The sequence below is a fragment of the Artemia franciscana genome, chromosome 2 (assembly GCF_032884065.1).
Source record: "Artemia franciscana chromosome 2, ASM3288406v1, whole genome shotgun sequence".
Classification (NCBI taxonomy): Eukaryota; Metazoa; Arthropoda; class Branchiopoda; order Anostraca; family Artemiidae; genus Artemia; species Artemia franciscana.
Genome location: NC_088864.1, coordinates 12,618,903 through 12,641,492, shown reverse-complemented (window position 1 = coordinate 12,641,492; position 22,590 = coordinate 12,618,903). Strand labels below are relative to the sequence as shown.

General features: G+C 34.5%; 1 protein-coding gene across 1 annotated transcript in view; it reads left to right on the top strand.

Annotated features, from left to right (window-relative positions):
• Nucleotides 1–21,428, top strand: part of LOC136037394 (immunoglobulin-binding protein 1-like) — a 38,389-nt gene extending 16,961 nt beyond the window's left edge. The window contains exons 4-6 of the mRNA XM_065720142.1: nucleotides 12,871–13,163; nucleotides 15,390–15,541; nucleotides 21,002–21,428. Of these exons, the coding sequence (XP_065576214.1) occupies nucleotides 12,871–13,163; nucleotides 15,390–15,541; nucleotides 21,002–21,215 (659 nt within the window). The 3' untranslated portion in view covers nucleotides 21,216–21,428. The remainder of the gene's footprint in view (nucleotides 1–12,870; nucleotides 13,164–15,389; nucleotides 15,542–21,001) is intronic.
• Nucleotides 21,429–22,590: the final 1,162 nt, after the last annotated feature.

Here is a 22,590-nt window from a genome sequence, read left to right as displayed (position 1 = left end):
GTTCTTGTGGAGAGTTTCACATTGGCAGGACCCTTCAGCAGCTGGGGGAGCAATTCCATGAACACAAGATTTCAATTGACAAATCTCCTAGGTGTGAAAATAAAATGATGATTTTGATTTTGCCTTGGCTCTCCAGACTTTTGGAAATGTAGATCATTGAATTTTTTTTTGATGAGACAACTTTGATATCAACCGCAAATGGCTTGGCTTACCACAGTCTCTTAGGGAGGTACTTGAAATTAAAAGAGTATATAGATTCCTTGCTTTAAATAAAGATACTGGAGATATTACTATAAACAATACTTAAAATAACTTAACACCAAAAAAAATTCAAACAACATTTTCCCTCAGTTTAAATCATCAGGTCAGACTTTTAATAAAAATCGGGTCAGTGGGCAAGCTAAGTCAATCGCTAGGCAGAGAATTCTTGCCTGATCTAATCGGTGCATGGTCTTTCATTGTGTTGCGAGAGCAACACTTTGGTTTTGTCGTTTTTTTTTTTTTTTTTTTTTGTCCAAGCACCCCGATTTTAGCTTAATCCTAGAAAGTGGTAACCGCAGAGGCCGGATTGATGAATATGACTTTGCATTTTGGAAAGCTTCGTAGAACTCTTGCCTGGGGCCAAAAAGGATGGTTTTTGCTTGTCCTTGAGCCAGAGCCTATAGTGTGTGAAGTGAAGTGGAGTTTTATAGCCTCAGAGAGAGCTATGTAAAGTTATGCAGTCAAGTTTTCGTTTCATCAAACCAAGTTTCTGCTTTCGAGTGGAAAGCTCTGTTCTAGCAGGCAAGCAAGCAGGCACCAGTTTCAAATTGAAGATGGACTAAAATGTATAAGTGTTAAATATATGCGGCAGTTACCCAGTCCCATAGCCAATATATTTTCTTTGAGTGATAAATAGAAAAATTTACAGAAACAAAAAAAGTGGCATTTTCCCTCGGGTCCGAAAGTACTGCCATCTATTGTTTTTGCCCATCTCTGTTCGTGATTTCAGCTGAGTTTGTCATTCGGTTTTTCGCATATCCTTTCTAGAATTGAAAAAACGTTCCACTTTTAGTTGATTTTTGAAAGAGACAGAGATCATATTTGTTTGAAATTTTTCCGTGTTCATCGCTGAGTCTGGGGACATATGTCTGAGATGAAGTGCTAAAGGTTTTGTTTTAAGTTGCCTGAATCACTAGAAAAAGAGGGATAGGTTCATTATTTTCTTGTTTTACCTTTTTTATTCTTCTATCTATAACGCTCAACAAATTTAATGGGGCGACCATGACCATTACAGAATAAAACAACCATAATTTAGTTCAGAGGCTACATGATTGTGCGAACAGATTTTAGAACTCTTTTGACTAAAGAGATTACAACCCCTCTTTTACAGAAGGAGTGTGCTTTTGACAAGAAATGCAGATAACGATCATTGTGGGTGGGTTTCCTATGGATAGAAAATTCAAGGTCAGAAGTTTTCTTTTAAGAATTAAACCGTCTAAGAAAGGAAGCTTCCAGCTCTACTGTAAATTGGATATTTGAATCAAAAGTGTTTAAATGTACCAAAAAAACGTTAAAGAATTATTTCCATGTTCTCAAACAGATAAAATATCGTCAACCAAATAGAACCAGAAAGAGTATGTCAAGAGGAAACTATTCAAAGCAGTCTTTTCTTTAAAATCCGTGTAGAAATTTGCCAAATAGGGAGACAAAACATTTTTTTGTGTGAGTCCATAATTTGAAGGAAAAAAAATTGTCTCTGAACTAAAATACTAGAAAAAATTTTTGCAGGGGCAAACAAAAGTCATTATTGTATCAATTTCCAAAGTTTTATAATCCGACCAAGTAGAATTTTTCTATAATTTCCTTTGTAAGGCCTATTTAACATAGATGGACATTACAAGAAGTATATATTGAAAGCTTACATTTGTACAGTTTGTGAATTGTAAGCTTGTGAAATATTTTCTAAGCCTAAGCCCCAAGTAGGATATTGCCAACATAGCTACAATACATGCAAAGCGTTGGATATTGCCTAAAATACCAGAAGATAGTAATCGCGAATGCTTTCCAATACTTTTTTTACTTTGCATGAAAAGTACAATAAAATCTGTCTGGGGGGAGAAGTCACAATTTCAAAAAAAAAATAGGCTAGGCATACAGAGAGTACACTCATTACTGTAGAAACCGTAAAAATCTCATATAATTTGGTTGGGTGACAAGGGCCCAAAGTCCCCTCCTCCTCGCCACACTGCATCCCTAGATTAAGTTAATTTTAGTATTTTTTTTACTTTTTGTTAAATTTAAATTTGACTATCAATCTATAAAGTCAAAAGTTTGGCTGGGAAAAAACACGGCAACTTTTTATTTGAGGTCATACATAAATTGAAATGGGCAAATGAAAAAAAAAAAGAAAAGAAATATTGAAATTTGCTATTAAAGTATTTTGTCAAGCCAAGAGGTGATCATTGTCTTGTAAAAAGCAATAAAAAAAATTGCCTATACTCTTTTGTGTAGAAAACAGAATAATTTACCTGAGGATGTTGCGTCAGCAGCTAATTTCATTTCTTTTTTTCCAAATACTGTCCCAGCTGTTATTTTTAGTGTATGCAAAACTGTTATGGTAATATTTTTGTGTTTTGTGGAAACATAAAAGAAGAAAACGGACGGATGTTTGAATTTGTTTTTGGAAATAAGAGGAAGGAATTTTAGAAAATTACTAACATAATAATCAGTAATTTGGTTAAGGTTTGGCGTCGTTTTGATTATATTATCTCGTAGAATAGCTGTGTGTAATTTGTTGTTAGTAAAAATTAAGGTAGTAGGCTAGGACTAGGTAGGACAACATATCAAGGAATGGGGGATAACCCCAGCTCAAAATCTGACATGGCCAGAGGTCAAAAGGGAGTAACAGATGGAAATCAAAACGAACTGTATATATTAGGGCATCTGACTAAAGGTGGAAGTGGGTCAAATAGCCCAAAGCAAACTGGAAAGGTCCCTGAAGCAGCAAAAGGATATGTGGCAAAGAAGCTCAGTATTCTGCTAAAGGCAAGTGGTATAAAAGAGGGCTATGGTGAGGTTATGAACAGATCAGGGCCAGGAGGCTCCATAGTGATACATGTAAAAAATGAAATGTATGCACAAAAGATTCTTGAGATGAAAGAAATAAAGTTCAATGAAAATTTGATTGTATTTGAAAAGGGTGACAAAGATTTAGAAACAAAATCGCAAAAAGAATAGGAGTGATGTTTATGGATAAAGAAGTTGCAAGCTATGAAGAAACAAAGCAAGAACTACTTGAAAATGAATCTGTATCAGAGATACGCCTAATGGGCAAACCAAGTGATGAGAGAAGCACTTTTGGTGTGATCATTACTTATAAAGCTGATCAAGAATTTCCCACAAGTATTGGAGTCTGGGGTATCAGAAAATGTGTATCTCAGTATCTGCCACAACCAGTACAATGCTTTAAATGTCAGAGGTTTGGACACCGCGCTCTAGAATGTAGAGGAAAAGAGAGATGCATGATTTGTGCAGGAGCTCATAGCAACAAGGACTGCACCAGCAGTGGAGACATGGGCACAACAAAATGCATAAACTGTGGTAAGAACCATACAGCAAACTCAAAAGAATGCCTAATAAGACAAGAAAGGGCTCTTATACTTAAAAAAGCAATCCTTGAAGACCTGCCAGTGCATGAAGCAAGAAAAAAATTGCTAGTACACAACTGCAACTACCACCAAATTTTCAAGATGAAAGTCTCTTCCCACAGTTAGTGTCTAAAAATTCATTCCCCTCTGACACACAAGAAAATGGTATAAATAAACAAGCACTAGCAACTCTTTCAAACATGGTAGAGAAACAAAATGAATTGATTGCCAAACTAAGTAATATTGTTACAAGCTTAATTATGATCATTCCAACAACCACAGCAAACAAAAAGAAGTTGAAAGAAATAAAAAAGAAGATGCAAGAAATAAAAGAAGAATCTGAAACTGAAGAGAATAGTGAAGAACATGACTCAGATGCAGCCATGGAAAATCAAGACTTCAACTCAAAAAGAAAGACAAGTTCAGAGTCCCCACCCACCATGCTTCCAAAAACAAAATCAAGAAGATCATGAGGATTATGCAGATTAATGCCAGCTGTCTCTCACAATCAAAAAGAATAGAATTAAAAAATGTCCTTGTAAGAGAAAAACCTGATGTAGTGTGTGTTCAGAAAACATTCCACACAGCTGCTGATAAAGCTCATTACCAAGGATACCAGTCATTTAGATGGGACAGAAAATCAGGAAAAGGAGGTGATCTTTTAACACTGGTGAGTGACAGATATACTGCAGAGGAAAAAAAATTAGTTGCAGATGGATCTCCTGAATTAGGAGTGGTTAAGGTATCAAATACTAAAGACAAGGCAATTAACATAGTTAATTATTATAATAATAGAACAGGAAATTTCAGCCAATCTCAGTTTAGAAAGATACTTAAAGAAACAGAACACCCAAAGATAATAATAGGAGATTTTAATCTTCATCACACTCTATGGAATAACAGTCACACTGAAGATGGTAAAGCTAAAGAATTAATAGAGATACTGATTGATCCAGATGAACGGATAGCTCTTGCTACACCTAAAAACCTTGCAACTAGACTAAATAAGACAACTGGGTAAACAACAACGCTAGACTTGACTATTGTATCTTCTGAGCTAGCTGCTGACCTGACCGTCTATTCAAAAGATGATTTTGACTCTGACCACTTCATCATTTTCACTGACATGGAGTTTGGACCACAGCCTTCTGCCTGTGAAACAGGAGAAAAATGGTCATTTTCTGACAAGAGAATTGCTAAATGGAAAGAAGAAATATCAAAACTTAATTTACCCAACCTGAAAACACTACCTACTGAGGACGCTATTAAAGAAGTCACAGAAAAGATGATAGAAGCTGGGAAAAAACACCTAGCTATAAAAGGTAGCCAAGGATTGAAAAAGAAGACTTATAATTCTACCCCAGGATGGACAGCCAAATGTGAAGCAATAAAAAAAAAGAGAAGAGACCTAAGGAATCAACTGAAAAAAAGTTGGAACCCGGGAAATATAAACATTTCTGTGAGCAGACTAAAAGCTGAGATAAATAAAGTGACAGCCCAGCTCAGACTAACTGTCAAAGAGGAGAGATATAAAGCTTGGACTTGGGTAATTCATGAAGAATTCAGAGGAAACATTCCTGCAAGATGCTTGTGGAGGAATTTTAAGAAATACATAAAAAGAGAAACATATGTGTGTGAACCAAAGCTTCTCCAAATGGGTAGACAACAAGCCTTTGAAGATGCAGAAAAAGTAGAGATCTTAGCTGATCAATTTGAAAATACATCTAAAAGAAGTAGAAGACAAGGAACCAATAACCTCAATAAAACTACTCCAGACAATTACAAGCACTGGAATAACAAAGAAAAAGAACCTTTGCTTAAATTAAGGGATATCCAAAAAGCAGTATCTGAGCTAAAGTCAGGTGCAACAGGAAATGACAGAGTCCACAATAATATGTTAAAAGCTCTTCCCATTGAGACCATGCAAATAATCTTAGAATTATTTAACAAATCTTTAAATGAAGGAGTTGTGCCACAAATATGGAAACATGCTATTATCCATCCAATCCTAAAACCTGGAAAAGATCCTAAAGACCCTGCTTCTTACAGGCCAATCTCTCTACTATCATGCCTTGCTAAATTACTTGAAAGGGCAATAAAAGCAAAGATTATAAAGGCTCTGAAAGGCAATATTCAAATTGAACAGTGTGGATTCTATGAAGGTCGGAGTACCACTGACACCCTATTAAGGCTTGAGCATCATGTAAAAAAAGGCTTCTTGAAGAAAAGACACACTTGTGGAATTTTTTTTTGATGCTAAAGCAGCATTTGATAAAGTAAATATTGAAAAACGTAAGGAAAAAATTCAAGAACTAAAAGTAGATAGAAGGTACAGTATGTGGCTTCAGGAATGGATAACCAGTAGAACTTTTTCAGTAAGGATAAAAAGGACATTGTCAACTATAAGGAATATGGAAAGTGGGGTCCCCCAAGGAGGAGTCCTCAGTGCCTTGTTATTTGCACTATACATAAGTGATCTCAATGCAGATAACCTCCAAAGAGCCAAAATATACCTATATGCAGATGACTTAGCTGTTACAGTTGAAGGCCAACAAAGAGAAGAAATTCAGACATATGCACAAAAAGCAGCAAATTTCATAGAACAGTGGGCAGCTGAGAAAGAAATTATCCTTTCAGAAGAGAAAACAACAATGATGATGTTCACCAGTGAAAAAAGACAAGCACCAGACCCAGATATATTCCTGAATGGATTAAAAATTAGATGCACAGAGAGTGTCCGCTACCTTGGAGTTCTCCTTGATAGTCAGCTGACCTGGGAAAAACATATAGAAGAACTCATAACAGCTGTAGACAGACGACAAATGCTTATTAATGCAATATGTAACAAAAAGTATGAAGTCCCAAGGGATGTTCTAATGCAGTTTTCTAAAGCAATAATCCTTGGAAAAATTGATTATGCATCTCTGGTATATGCATCTGCTAAGAAAACAATCCTTACAAAATTAAATGCAAAATGGAATGAGACACTAAGAAGGACAACAAATGCATTAAAATCAACACCAATCCCAGCTTTACATATTGAAACATCAACGACTTCACTACCCACAAGAAGAAAAATACTTCTGGCAAAATATTCATTAAAGAAGAGGGGAACTGAACAAGAGGACATCATCAAAAATGAGATCATAATGGACCCATATCTCATGGATTACAGATTTGAAATTCACAACACACCATCTCTAGTCAAACTTCTGAAGGACTTTCCAACAAACATCTCACCTCTCACAATTCCAACTGACAAGACAAACAAAATTGAAGGACTAGAAAGAAATATCTCATGGAAAATCCATGAAGAAATAGGACAAAAATCAGGAATGTCTGAGCAGTCCCTGCTGCAATTTGCACTGAGTGAACTGGAAAACTACAGAGACTACAGGAAATTTTTTACAGATGGGTCCAAAATAGGAAGTCGCACTGGCTGTGGCATATGGGATGATTATAAAAAACTAGGAACCCAGTATAGGCTGTCGGACCACACAAGTATTTATATGGCCGAGCTATTTGCTATTGATACAGCAATAAAAGAAATAGTCAGAGAGGGAAAAGAAGGAAAATACCTAGTATGTACAGACTCCTTATCTTGCCTAAAGTACCTCAAAGTAGCCCACGAGCAAGCCCCAACAATGGCAAGGGATATTGTCCAAAATATAAGAATGATTGAGGAGACAGGAAGCTGTGTCTCATTGATATGGATCCCAGCCCATGTAGGTGTATCAGGAAATGAAAGAGCAGACCAAATGGCTAAGGATGCTACTAAGAAAGAAACAATGGAAAATCCACCTTTACCTCATATCCAAACCACAATAAAGATAGCTGAGAAGCTAAAAGAAGTTGAACTGGAAGAATTCAGGAAAAGATCACTGAATATGTACCTAGAAATCACTGAATACAGATACATTAATCATGAAATGAAGCATCCAGAAAAAAGAGTTGCAGACATAATATTCAGAATGAGGACTGGGCATGCAAAGACGAAAAAGATGCTGAAAAGATGGAATATGACAGACTCATCTGACTGCAATGTCTGTGGAGTGGAGGAAAATTTACAACATATAATTATGGAATGCAAAAAGTATGAGACTGCTAGGTCACGACTAAAAGAACAAGTAATAAAGAGTGGTATTCAGTTCAGAATAAAAGAACTGTTAGGAAAGGTTGCAAAGAATAAACAAAGGGAGACAGTTAAGTATTTAGGACAATATGTAAAGGATACTGGCCTAATTGATGTTTTGTAAAATAATGAAAAGTGTAGTATATGTGGGTGTATGGCAATGCATGAATTGTATTGTAAAAAATGTCCGGTTCTTCCTCCCCTGTTAAATAATTGTAAATCAATATTGTAAATATAAAATTGTGTAAGTATGAATGTTTTAATGGATTTTGTATTATTTTACTTTTTTATGGTTGAATAGTCAAAATATATATAATCTAGTTTACTTTTTATTTGCTGGGGGTATATATTTAAGTTTTATTCTTATTTCTTTGTTGGTATTGGATTTACCACTTGTTTTTATATATGTTTGTTAATGAAAGCAAGTTGTCAATCTGTTGAATTAAATTATATTTGAAAATTGGTAATTTTATTTTTTGTTATATATATGATGAAAGTGTACTGATTGTTGTTTTTTTAAATTATTTTTTGGTAATTTATGTCGCCACTACAATGAGGGATTTCCTAAGGACGGTAGGACATCCCTCTTTATGTAGCAAGTGCAATGATTTTGTTAGTTATAATTTTTAAGGATTTGTGCACTTTCTAAATTTTTGACTATTTTAATTATTGTATTTATAATTGAGTTGCTTGACATTTTATGATTTTTGACAGGGTATTAGACTAATTGTTAGTTTGTGTGTAGTAGATTAATCAGTATGACAAAGCATGACTGTGAAGATTTTTTTTAATTTTTTTTTTTTTTTTTTTGGTTTTTCTAGGTTGATGATAAAACAGAAAAAAGATCTAGGAGCATAGAGAAGAAATTCTGGAAGCTCCATCCAATTACACCAACAACAAGATGTTTGTTGTTTAAATAAATAACTATGAAATTACTAATTTTTTAATATTATTAATATATATTAATAATTAGCAATTAAAACTTCGCAGGACTACAGCGCCAATCGTGTGTCCCAGTCGAAATTCCTTGAGTTAATCAGTGTTCAAATTTTAAGCATAAAATTTGCGATTGACTAATTAGACTCAAAATTTACGACAATTGATTTTTAATCAGAAAATACAGAAGCTTGACCCTATTTTCCTATCTGTAAGATGAAGGGGCCAAAGGTATAAAGACATAATACTAGCAGATATTCCTAAGGAGCAAATTAGTGCTGATACATGCTTTTCAAACATATTTTTGCCATTTTAATTTTCTGCTTCTGTAGTACACTTGCGATGTTAAAACCAATAAAACGTAATAAATCTTCCATTTTATAGCAATCCTATGACTTCGGGCGTTAAGCTATGTTTTGACAGAAGACAGGAAATTTTCCAAGTGAATACGAAACAAAGACTTTTTTGAATACTTGTTTAAAGCCATGTTTCTAATAGTACATTCAGGTTTGCAACCTTCAAATAGAAACTTGTATTTAATTTAAGCAGTTCAATTTAAGCAGCTTTGTTGTGCAGTTCAGAAAAGCTAGTATTTCACTTCTGATCAGCAACACAACCAAAACATTTTAATCTCTTCATCTTTTGCATCTTATCACCATTTGCATCTATATATACGTTTATGTCAAAAGATTTTCTTTCATTGGATGAAGGGAAATCTGGTAATTTGGCTCTTGTCAGAGCCTAGCCATACATAGGATGTTTTTCAGCTAGTATACAGATTTAAGGACTGGTACTTGAGGAGGTAAATTCTTGAGATTCAATCCTAAAACTATAATCTTACTCTGAAAGAATGCTTGTTGTTAAGACTCAATCATGATTGATGCTGGAAAAGTCTTTCCTCAACCTGGGTTGTCGGTGAAATCCTGATTTTCACTTTCTAAATTATCAGTTTTATTCTCTGGAAAACATTTCTCATTTTGTTATACTGTGACTAAACTGTTGGTTGTTATCAAATTATTAAACAAGGTCGATTTTATCTGGGAAGCCGGTCCTAATTGGTTACCACTTGGCTAATTTTGTAAGCTTTGGCCAGAGATGTAAATAAAGTTTTGCATGTATATAAAGCTATAAATAGTTTTTTCTTGGTGGTTGGGGAATTGGAGGATGATAATGGGTTGATATTTGGTGATTTATGTTGTTGGTAATTGGGTGACTCTACTGTTAGTTAATAGGTTGATTACACCTAGACTGATTAAAAGATTATGATATAAAACGTTGGTGATTTATTTTGTTGGTAATTAGGTGACTACTGTTAGTTGATTGGTTGATAAGATCTTGACTAGTTATTTTATACAACCTAGACTGATTATGTGATTATGATATAAAAATTTGGTGATTTAACTTGTTGGTAATTGGGCGACTCCAATGTTAGTTGATAGGCTGATTAGATCTAGACTGATTATTTTATATGACCTAGACTGATTAAATGATTACGATATAAAACTTTGGTGATTTATCTTGTTGGTAATTGCGCGACTCCAATATTAGTTGATAGGTTGATTAGATTTAGGCTGAATATTTTCATATAACCTAGACTGATTATGTGATTATAATATAAAACTTTGGTGATTTAACTTGTTGGTAATTGGGCGACTCCAATGTTAGTTGATAGGCTGATTAGATCTAGACTGATTATTTTATATGACCTAGACTGATTATATGATTATGATATAAAACTTTGGTGATTTATCTTGTTGGTAATTGCGCGACTCCAATATTAGTTGATAGGTTGATTAGATCTAGGCTGATTATTTTTATATACCCTAGACTGATTATATGATTACAATATAAAACTTTGGTGATTTAACTTGTTGGTAATTGGGCGACTCCAATGTTAGTTGATAGGCTGATTAGATCTAGACTGCTTATTTTATATGACCTAGACTAATTGTGTGATTATGATATAAGACTTTGGTGATTTTTCTTGTTGGTAATTGGGTGACTCTACTGTTAGTTGATAGGTTTATTAGTGAAATTTGGATTTAAACGAATGAGGGTTGATTTGGACGAGGATATATATGTATTTTCTTTTTTACCGGGCTTCCCCTTAAGAGAGCCTTGTGTCAGGCTCTTGGACAGCCCAGATGATTATTTGACCTAGACTGATTATGTTATATGACCTAGACTGATCATGTAATTATAATATAAACTTTGGTGATTTATTTGTTGGTAATTGGGTGACTCTTCTGTTAGTTGATAGGTTGATTAGATCTAGACTGATTATGTTATATCACCTAGACTGATTATTTGATTATGATATAAACTTTGGTGATTTATTTTGTTGGTAATTGGGCGACTCTACTGTTACTTGATTGGCTGATTAGTGAAATTTGGATTTAAACGAATTTTGGATGAGGGTATATTTGTTTTTCCTTTTTTACCAGGCTTCACCTTTGAAGAGCTTTGTGTCAGGCTCTTGGGCAGCCGAGAAGATTATTATATTGTTATGTATGTTGTAAATATTTTATTTAATAAATAAATAGATGTAAGAGTAAAATAATAATTATTTATTGTTTTTCCAATCACTGATTTTTCTTCTTTGAATCCTACTTAACCTCTTACCATTATCCTGAATCTGAGTTCAGTTTCAGTAAAAAATTATGTCCACTTCTTAGAATTATTTGGTTTTTAAATGCCTTGGAAAAGCGCAAAGAAAAAGTACCGATTGTAAATTCACTAAGTTGAGTATTCAGACTCTAGCAATGAAAATTAGAAAACACTTGTCGCTTTATTTTTTTTAAATGCTGCCACTCTGCTGAATTTGAGGTGAGGGCTAGTTATGATTCTCGAATTTATATTTGATGATTGATTCGTTAGATAAAAATGTTTGCGAAATAAATCAATTTTTGAGATTTTGGGAGTTCAGGGCTCGAACATAGACTTGAAATTAATGATAAGAAGACAAAGCTGTGTAAAATAGAAGTAAAGGAGGATGAAGACGTGATGTTAGGTAATGCAGAAGTTGAAGGAGTTGCCAGCATCATTTAATTAAGTAGTAGTATTGCTGAGAAATTATTAACATTATTGTGGATTTTTCTTACATGTGCGGATTTTGGTGCCGTTTGAGGGGTGTGATCTGAATCATACCCCTCTGAATCTCTGTATGGTTTTTCATTATGTTAGTGAATTTTTGCTACCCTATGGCGTGAGTTTTTTTTTACTTCTTGGGATAGCATTTGAATATATTAGATAATTTTTCCTTTTAATTAAGGATGGGTGATTCAGTGAAGATATAAGAAAACGAGAAAGGCCAAGGCTGAGATGCTTTTTTCCCTGAAACTTGTCAGAAATGGAAAGATCGGTCTTAGAACTAAGATTGGATCTTTCCAAATTTTCCTAGAGTTATCGATACATTTTCGAGAATTGTCTAAGGCTCATTTAGATGGTTGTTTGAAAGCTCATATATCAGACAGTGGTATAATTCCATCAAAATCTTGGAGAGGGGCAAAGTTAGAGTTAATTTTCCCAAACCAAGTGAAAATGACAGTGAAAACTGAAAAATGAGTCATATATTACCATAAAGGCCAAGATGTACTAAAGAAAACTGACCTGTTTCTCTGGATACTTTAATTCTTCCGGCTTATCTTAATTTTGACCAGATTTTTTGTAGAAACTAAATTTCAACCGGGGGGGGCAAAATTGGGTCTGGAGGGGGTTGTAGCCCCCTCCTGTCCCATAGCAAATTAAACTCCTGATATCAGACAATGACCAGTGCAGCAAATATGGCTGGATCCCTCTCTATGGCTATCATTAAAGAAAGGCTTTGTCTAGAAAGATTAAACTTTCGACAGTCATTATTAAAAAATTTAGGGCTATAGTGAAAGAATTGAAATGCTTTTGGAGGGTATTAGGCTGCCAAAATTTTGCTTATTCATAGTAGGACTGGGACCAAACTAAAAAAAAAAGGACGGTTTCCAATGGGGTGGGGAAAGAGGCCATAAGAAAAGATTTGGAAGGTGAAGAAATATCATGGGTTGAACTAAAAGAGTAAAGTTTGAATAGTGTGGGGTGGAGAAGAGGCATGAGTGACTATGTTGGCCTCAAGTGGCCTGGTTCCGCGATGAGTTTTCTGTAGTTGATGTTAAATTGCAAGTTGTTGTTTGTTTTTTACAGTCACTTCAGAAAATGAGCCTGCCCATCCGGGTCCTATGAGTTTTGTAGAAATGGCCAAACAAAGAGATGCCAAAATCCAAAAGCTGCAAGAAAAAAAAGAAAGAGAAGCAAAATTGCAGGAGCTCGAACAGGCAATCAAGAATCCAAGCACTGACGAAGAGATTGTCAGAGAATATTATCTGCTATTAATTTCTCAATTCATTCAGACTGCCTTGGAAGAATTACGTGCTATTGCTATGGAGAAACCTGTTGTTGAATATATGAAAAAGATGAAAGCTGGAAATGCCCCAGAGGTGCGTTAAATAGTTACACTGGAAAAACAGTCTTTCATGCAAAAAAAATTCTCTGGTACTCTAAATGCCAGTTTTACAATGTGTATTAGACATAACTTCAATTTTTGAGTTTTTTTATATACTTTTTTCAGCAATGTCTCTTAACACCGTTGTTATTCTAAATTTGAAAACAAAATCAGGTATTTCCTACCATCTGGAATTTTTTTCTAAGAATGTTTTGAAATCTGTTGTTGAATTTTTGTTTTCCAAACAAAAACTAAGAACTTCATAATATCTTACTTTGAGACGTAAAACTGCAAGTAATGCATTAATTGTTGCTGTTTTGTTTTTTATTTAGAATGGAAAGTTGCATTAGAGCTCAATTTTTTTTTTAGCAAAACAGGGTTGAACATATAATGTAATAATTACATATTTTTCTCCACCCACGCTGAATTTATTAAAGTTTTGTATTAAAATAAAAAACCAAAAAAAAGCTAAAAAAAAACCTGTAAGCATTAGAGAAAATCTAATTATATTTTATGGTTTAACTTAGCTTACAAAAGCTAGCCTACAAAAATACTCTAAAACTGATAAAGTTCAGTTAAACGAATATCCCAAGGGCTCGAACTTCGTAATTAAATGAACTATGAAAGATTATTTTCAGACTTTGAAAAAATTTGTGCCCGAATATTAGTGTTAAAGTAATAGTGTTTGTGTTAGGGTATAAGAATCAAGTATTCTAGTTCCTTGGCCGAAAATGAGGGGGGGGGGGGGCTTACAGGCTTTAAATATGTTTTTGCTGACGCTTCTTCGTCCTCTTTCTATTCTTTTCTTTGTTTCTTCTTTTCTTTTACTGTTTGCTCGATACCGTTTCTGGAATCTTGGCAGATCTGCTCCTGCAGGGAGGTTTTTCTGATATTTTTTGATAACACTAGTCTTTCCGCAATAAGAGAATGTTGTTTCTCCTTCAAAACCCATATTCCGCCCTCAGTTGTGTAATATTCTTCCAAACAAAGGTAGGTCATGGCTGAAATTTCCCCTTCATATTCATCCATAGCATTTTTGATGGAAAAGTTTGTAAATTTGGCCCTAAAGCTTTAGGTGAAGCACAAGCACATGTAGACACAAAAGATTCACCCTATTAGCTAATAGGGAACTATGCAATACTTTATAACCGTTTTTTTTTTTTTGCTTCATAAACGTCTATAATAACGGTTGATCTTGAAACTGTAGCCTTTGGACCTAGAGGGAAATTAAAATTCCCATTCGATAGCCTTAAACCTATTGACTATCTCAGGGCTTTAATGGTTAAATTTAAAAACAATTTTTTTTTTGTATAGTTAAAACCAGTTTAAAAATAATGATTTTATGGTTATATTGTGAAAAAAAAATTTCTTTAAAATTTGGTTTCTGTTGACAATGATCTCATTATTTATAGTTGGATACGTTATCCGGGGTTCTTTTAGTCGTGAGGGGGGCTGCCACCTCCCCTAAACACCGCCTTTTATGCTTTTCTCGAGTTAAATTTTTTAGTAATATGTCTTCAAAAATGACAATCATCCCTGAAAACACTTACCCTTCAATTCTTTCTTAGGCAGAGAGGGGACTGTGATGCCAAAATAAGGGCTTTATGATCAATATTTAAATGTTTTTTTTTTTTTAAAACGGCTCAGCGGGAAATGGGAGGCTACACAAACAGATTTAAAGTCCATTTGTCATTGTTAACTTGTGCAAATTTTCATTCGTTATCATTTTGAACCCCTTTGACTCAAAATTACTGTTCTTCGCCACAAAATTTCAGAAATCGTCTCTTTGTACTCTGGCGCTAATGCTTGTGGTGCTTAGAAAGAGCACTAGAACATTCAGTGTTCATTAGGACAAGCTTTCTCCACATATTCTACAATCACTGGCTTTGCACGATCACCCCTGGGAAAAAATAAACACGCCCGCTGAAAGAAAATACAAGTTTGTTTATTTTTCTAGATAAATAGTTAAAATCTCTGCTTTGGGGTTCTCAGATATGCTGAATTTGATTATTTGAAAGGCTTCGAGGAACTTCTGAAACATCACTTACAGGTAATCATAGAATATAAAATTATGAAGCCTTGCTATAGTGATAAGGAGGTTGAAATAAAAAAGTTGGCGCGGTTAATCTACAGGGTTCTGCTCAATCCAAATAAGGCCTTTTTCTGCTTAAAAAAGCAAATTGATGAAATTGACGAAAAAATATGTACGACTTTTTTTCAGGTGACTCGGCCAAAACCGAAGAAATCTAACTTGCCTCCAGTTATGATAATAACTAGGGATAAATTTCAAAAGTCTGTATATGGTCTGGGATATCCAAGTTATCCTGTGCTTAGTGTTGAAGAGCTAATGAAGTCTAGACTGGAAGAAGGATGGTAAGAGACCTTTGTATTTTTTCACTTGGTTTTTGCTATATGTTTTTAAGTTTATCTATTATGCAAACATGACTCATCTGGGCTTGATATAGCATTTTTATGGCACTTGGTATTAACCAAGTGACATATAGCAATCGCAAATTCTGTCGGTCTGTCGGTCCCGGTTTTGCTACTTTAGGCACTTCCAGGTAAGCTAGGACGATGAAATTTGGCAGGCCTATCAGGCACCGGACCATCTTAAATTAGAAATAGTCCTTTTCCCGATTTGACCATATGGGGGGAGTGGGGGGTCCGTGAATTCGGAAAAATAGAAAAATTGAAGTATTTTTAATTTACGAACGGTTGATCAGATCTTAATGAAATTTGATATTTGGAAGGATATTGTGTCTCGGGGCTGTTATTTGTTAAACCTGAGCTTGTTAAACCTAAAATCTTGGAAAACACTTGAGTAGAGGGATCGGGGTGAAACTTGGTGAGAAAAATAAGCACAAGCCCTAGATACATGATTGACATAACCTGAAGGGTCCGCTCTCTTTGGGGTAGTTGGGGGGGTGTTAATTCTGAAAAATTAGAAAAGAATGAGGTACTTTTAACTTACGAATGGGTGATCGGATCTCAATGAAATTTAAAGCTCATATTTTAAATCCCGAACGGATCTGGTGACATTGGGGGGAGTTTGGGGTGGGGGAACCTAAAATCATGGAAAACACTTAGATTGGAGGGATCGGGATGAAAATTGTGAGGAAAATAAGCAGAAGTCTTAGATACGTGATTTACATAATTGGAACGGATCCGCTCTATTGGGGGGGGGGGTAATTATGAAAAATTAGAAAAAATGACGTATTTTTAACTTACGAAGGAGTGATCGGATCTTCATGAAACTTCATATTTAGAAGGACTTCGTAACTCAGATCTCTTATTTTAAATCTCAACCGCATCCAGCGTCATTGGGAGGGGGGGCAGCTGGGGGGACCAGAAATCATAGAAAATACTTAAAGCGGAGAGATCAGGATGAAACTGAATGGGAAGAATAAAATCCTGTCTAAGATACGTGACTGACATAACCGGACCGGATCTGCTCTCTTTGGTGGAGTTGGGGGGAGGGTAATTTTGAAAATTGAGGTATTTGTAACTTACGAAAGGGTGACCAGATCCTGTGACATTGGGGAAAGTTGGAGGGGGAAACCAGCATTCTTTGAAAACGTGAAAATTGGGGTATTTTTATCTTACGAATAGGTGATCGGATATTAATGAAATTTGATATTTAGAAGGAATTTATGTCTCAGAGCTCTTATTTCAAATCCCGACCAGATCTTTTGACATTGGGGGGAGTTGGGGGGAATCTTGGAAAACACTATGAGTGGAGGAATCGGGATGAAGCTTGGTGGATAGAATAAGCAAATGTCCTTGATACGTGATTGACGTAACTGTACTGGATTCGCTCTCTTTGGGGGAATTGGGGGGAGGGGCTCAGTGATTTGGCGAGTTTGGTGTTTCTGGACGTGCTAGGACGATGAAAATTGGTAGGCGTGTCAGGGAGCTGCACAAATTGACTTGATAAAGTCGTTTTCCATAAAGTTTCATACGTAGTTGCATAAAGTGTAACTACGATATTACTTCAGAATTTATCACCTTTTCAATACCAACCAGTCACAAAATATAGTTATATTTTTGTATAGGGGATGCATATATTTGTCCATAAAATTGTCTAAACTGCCATATATACCGCTGAGGATTTTTATACCAATTTTGATACATGCCATCCAATCATATTTCCACGATTAGTTGTTTATAAACTAATTTTTACAGGACAATTCTCTTACTTAATGCTAAATCTGAGCCAAATTTCAAATTTTTAATTTTGTGCTCAACAGATTCATTGAGATTTTAACGTTTGAATTGATTATCTGAAAATCTCAAGACTAAAAAAAAATAATTAGACATCTTCACAGCTTAAAACCCTGAGAAATTAAATCACCAATCTATACCTATCAAATACAATGATAACAAACACATAATTATTTGTTTTTTAAGAAGTATTTCGACTTATATACTTAGTTTGAAGCACATACCTACATGCATCTTTATTAGAGCTCTTATTTTTCTGACGATTTTGGTCTTTGATCGAATATTTTAGGAGGAATGGAAGAGGAAATACTAACGAAGAGCTCTAAACTGACAGGACTAGCCATTTGAAACGTTCACCGAAATATTGAGGTAGACATCGACCGTGTAATAAATTGATATGGCGGGGTGGAAATACAGAAATAGACTTCTACTTATAAAATTGTGAATTCTGTAATTTAAGCGAAATATATCGGACTTTAAAAAGTGGAAAGATACGCTATGTTGTTATAAAAAGTAAAATTGTAATTAGTAAATTTTTGAGATTGCGTCAAAATAGACACTGTTTATGAGAAAACCATTTTTGAAAAGAAAATGTGATTAGTTAATGCTTTATTACCTATACTTAAAACCTTCGTTTTAAATGTATTCTATGCATTTCTGTCTCTTTATTCTGTTCTCTCGTTACACCCTTAAAAGCACTAGCACGTAATGTTTGATATATCTTTTACGAATATACAAGTTGTATCTTTATCCTCATTTCCTACTTTTCATTATGATCATAGTTACTAAGCGATGCCACAAATTTAGGCGACATGCTAAATGATTTGACCTGTACAAATTGTCACAAAGTGTGTGACCCCAAAAATGATTTTTTTTTTTTTGTGACAATAAAAAGCTGAACTCACTCGCTATAGTGGTCAGAATTGCAAAGGCAAAAAATTTTGCAGAAAAAATATCATTTTTTTTTAGATGTTGAACAGCTTTTTGTTTGTTTTTTTTTTCATGGCGGGATGTTTTTTATAACTTACTTTTTTTTGTATCAATATCTTCATATTATTTTAATTTCAATAGATTTATTAGAACTTTAGCCCTTCACCAGATTTTAGATGAAATTTGCTACCATTTCACTATCAACCTACGACACATAATTGCCGAGGCTCCCTTTAAATTGCGGGTATTTCTTTGTTCGCGAGTTTGTGGAAGCAACCTATTATGCCCCCCCCCTTCCCTAAAGAAAATCCTGGATCCGCCTCTGTAAGCTACCAAGGATCTTAAGCATAGTATTAAGGAGATGAGCAGAAGATAACTCAACCCCACATACAAACATGCTTTTGAACATTACAACTAGTCGATAGGTAAAAAACCATATAACATTGTGCCAACAGAAAATCCATATTTTGCAATGGTTATATTCGGATTAGGAGAATAAGATTCTTAATTGGTGACAAAAAAGAGGTAGGGCTTAATGATATTTGTTATATTTATAATTTACAGGCGATCATGGAATTTTATTCTGCAGTAATAAACTGCAGAATCAGTGAATTATCAGTGAATGATAATTGACTACTGCAAAATGTATCTTTTGTATATATATATATATATATATATATATATATATATATATATATATATATATATATATATATATATTTTGTATATATATATATATATATATATATATATATATATATATATATATATATATATATATATATATATATATATATATATATATATATATATATATATATATATATATATATATATATATAAAATAGGAGGTTCTGAATATGCTAATGAATCACAATGGGAAATGAGACCCATTATAAGACTGATTCCAAGCTCCTTTGTGCTGTTCCGAACTCGTATTAGGGTAGGCTAGCATGTAATTGTCTATTATAGGGTAGGAACACTTGTCTTTGGGGCAAGTAGTCTAGTTTGCACTGCAATATTTTAAAGTGAATAATGTTTTGATTAGTAAGAAATTGTATTAATTAAAGCAAATCAGTTGTACTTGATGATATATGTGCAAGAATGTGAATAGTATATGTAAAAAGATGAAATATAATAATAAAAGTGAAAGTAGCGTCATTCAATTTAGCTTTAAAGGTACTTGATTCTGTGGATTGCGGATTCAGAGAATTTTAAATAAAAACAAGCCATCTAGTGACTTTACGGTCGTCACTTATCAATATATATGGGTGAAAATCCTTTAACGCATAATTATGCAAATTAAATACCGTTCCTTGCAGTGATTACGTTTTGATTTGCGTATTGGCTAGGATCCAAATCAAGAGACATCATTGTGTTACTCTCTTGTATGAGCTTAACGTAACTCCCATTTAAGCTCCTATATAACTTGTTGAGCTTATCGTGTTTTATCTTGTCAGCACATTTTATTGTAAACCAAAGCAAATGATGAATTTTCGGTTGGTATATTGAAGTAGCTTCACACAAAGCATTTTGACTATTCTATTTGGTTTAAGCAGGCACTAAATGCGATCTTCAGAGACGTGCCCAGGAGTTACAGTGATCGAGGTTTCCTGACATGCATTCGGGGAGTCAAATTTATGAGATTCAGCTTAAATTTTAAGATGAATTTTAAAATTTATTCTGTTTCCTATAATTTTATGATGGCACAAAAGCTTAGACTCGGACTCGTAGATATTCTAAGCAAAAGCAAATTTGTCATTGACTTTTTTTCTCCTAGCTTTTAGCTTTTTTTCTCTAGCTTTTAGATGTGCTCTGTTGTGTATCGCCGAAATAATACATATCGTATACTGCTACCAAAATTACAAGACTATACTACCTACAATGCCCTGTGCTTTTTTAATGTCGAAGGGTATACATGAAAAGTATTTTGTCTTTAGGTTATAGACCAGGTCGTATCCAGGGGAGGGGGTACCATGTTTGCACCCCCTCCCTCTTAAATTTTTGTTCCAATTGCTCATTCCTAAGCCCTCCCCTCCCCCAGCTCTTTTGTTCTTTTGGCCAAGCATAATGATTAATATTAATCGTGACAAAATCTGAAATGTTGTGGAAGGTGGCAAAGTAGATATTGTCAACATTGCAAGGTGGAAGCAAAGTTAAATTCTGTAATAAATTTTCAATTATAAATCACTTACTTTCACAAATAGTATTTATTTTTCAAAAAAAAGATGGTAATTATGGATATTTGTGCTTTTTTATTTGGAAGTTTCAGGCTTGTGTTACAGCTTATTGAAATCAGAGGTTTGCCTGGGTTTTTATCGATATTCCTAGTTAGTCCGAAGAGGGGCCCCCTGAGCCTTTGTTTGTGTTACGTGGACAATGTTTATGTGTTCTTTTTTAGATATGTATATTATTTCACTGTAATGATGGGCATAGTTAAAGCAGGAGAAGGGATCATGACCCGTGGAAAATTCTTTACCTTCCTGGAAAACCTGCAACAGCAGATGCAAATCAAAATTGTAATACAAGGTGGTCCCAAGACTCTCATTGATATCCCCAAATCTACTTTATTTTTCACATATTTCCTGTTTTTTCATTTAGTATAGTCCTTTTTCCCCAATATTTCATATGTGGGATCCTTGAGCCCTTGCTCGTCTTTTCTTAAACACTTTTTACTCCTAGGTACGGTGACTTGACTAAGCAATCTCACTCTGCTCTTCAGGATTTGGCAGGTATGTCTGGTGAAGTAGCTCTTTCAGAGCAGGAGAGAGAAGAAGCTGAAAAAGAAAGTAAAGTGGAAGTGGACGATGAAGAAGCTTTGATGAAAGCTAGAGCATGGGATGATTGGAAAGATGATCACAGAAGAGGCGAAGGAAACAGACATAACATGGGTTGAAGGTGTGTAATAGAGCTACTGTATTTGCACGATCTCCTTTGTATAAACGTCAACTAGTTATGTGCCAAACATTCGGAATGTCAAACTGAATGTTATCTGGACTGAAAGGCATGATTATTGATTTTCCTGTTTGTTTTTTTTTTCTATTCTAATTCGTTTTTAAAATACTAATTTTTAGCTGGATATTAATAAAATTTAGTTTTGTTGTTCTTACATCCCCTTTAGAGAACACAAAAACTGAGGCTGGAATACTACTCTATTCATGATGTGATTGTATAGGAATCCTTCCAGAACCTATTCCCACAGATCATCATTTTTGTCGTCCAGCCCTGGTATGACTTCTAAAGCAGGCATCGTTCTTTTCCAGTTAAAAATCGACCTGTAGACAAATAGAATCTCTTGATTTCAATAATTGAAAGAAGATTTCTACCGATTAGAACGGGCCTTGATTAAGGACTTTGATGGTAATCCGGTGAAATTGGAGATCTTAAACCTCTGATTAATTTTTTTTTTCGATAGAGCGGTTAGATCTGCTCAGTTTTATCAGTAGAAAAATACTAACGATATCAGAACCAGTTTTGTTTGTATTCTCATATGGCTTTTTGAGTAAACCTGTAGACGAAAAACCAAACAAATCGTTCTGGAACTTTGGTCTTCAGATACGACACTGTCAAATGTAGTCTGCTTTCTAACATTTTCAGGACACGATTTATTTTTTATGAGTTTCTGTGTATTGCTCATTGACTTAATACCAACCTTTCATTTCCTTTTGGAATAGGACTTGCAAGTCATTATCAAGAAGAAAATTTATATCGATCCTGATTGATCTACTAGAGAAGGCACACAAACAGGCCAGTTCATAATCCAGTTCTTAAATATGTAGCTGGAAAAAATTTGTAGCGCAGTTAAGGAATGTTTGATGTGCTTTGAAGCTCTCTCTGCGAAACACAAAGACTGAACGTAGTTTCTCCGTATGGACTTTGGCTGGACTACACAAGCCAAATCAAATATTTGCTTAGGTTATGCGAACACTCAGTATAAAAGACCTGGAGAATATACTCACAACTTGGCACCCTTCCCGCTACTGTTCTAAGCTGGCTCCCTCCTAAAATAGAATATCAGCTAAGCCAGAAGTAAGCATTAGAGTTATGACAATAGCTGTTGTTTTGTTTCTCCCTCAATGAGAGTAAAGAGCGACACTAAAATTCAAAAGAACAGACATTATATTGCAGATGAGGGGGCATATCGCTCCCTAAACCCCCAGCTCCTCAAGTTAACAATTGCATGAAGCTTTACTCAAAGCATTTTAGGGTGCAAAAAAGAACTCACTTAGGGTTATATGCTTTTCAAATAAAGTAAAATTTTACTGAATAAG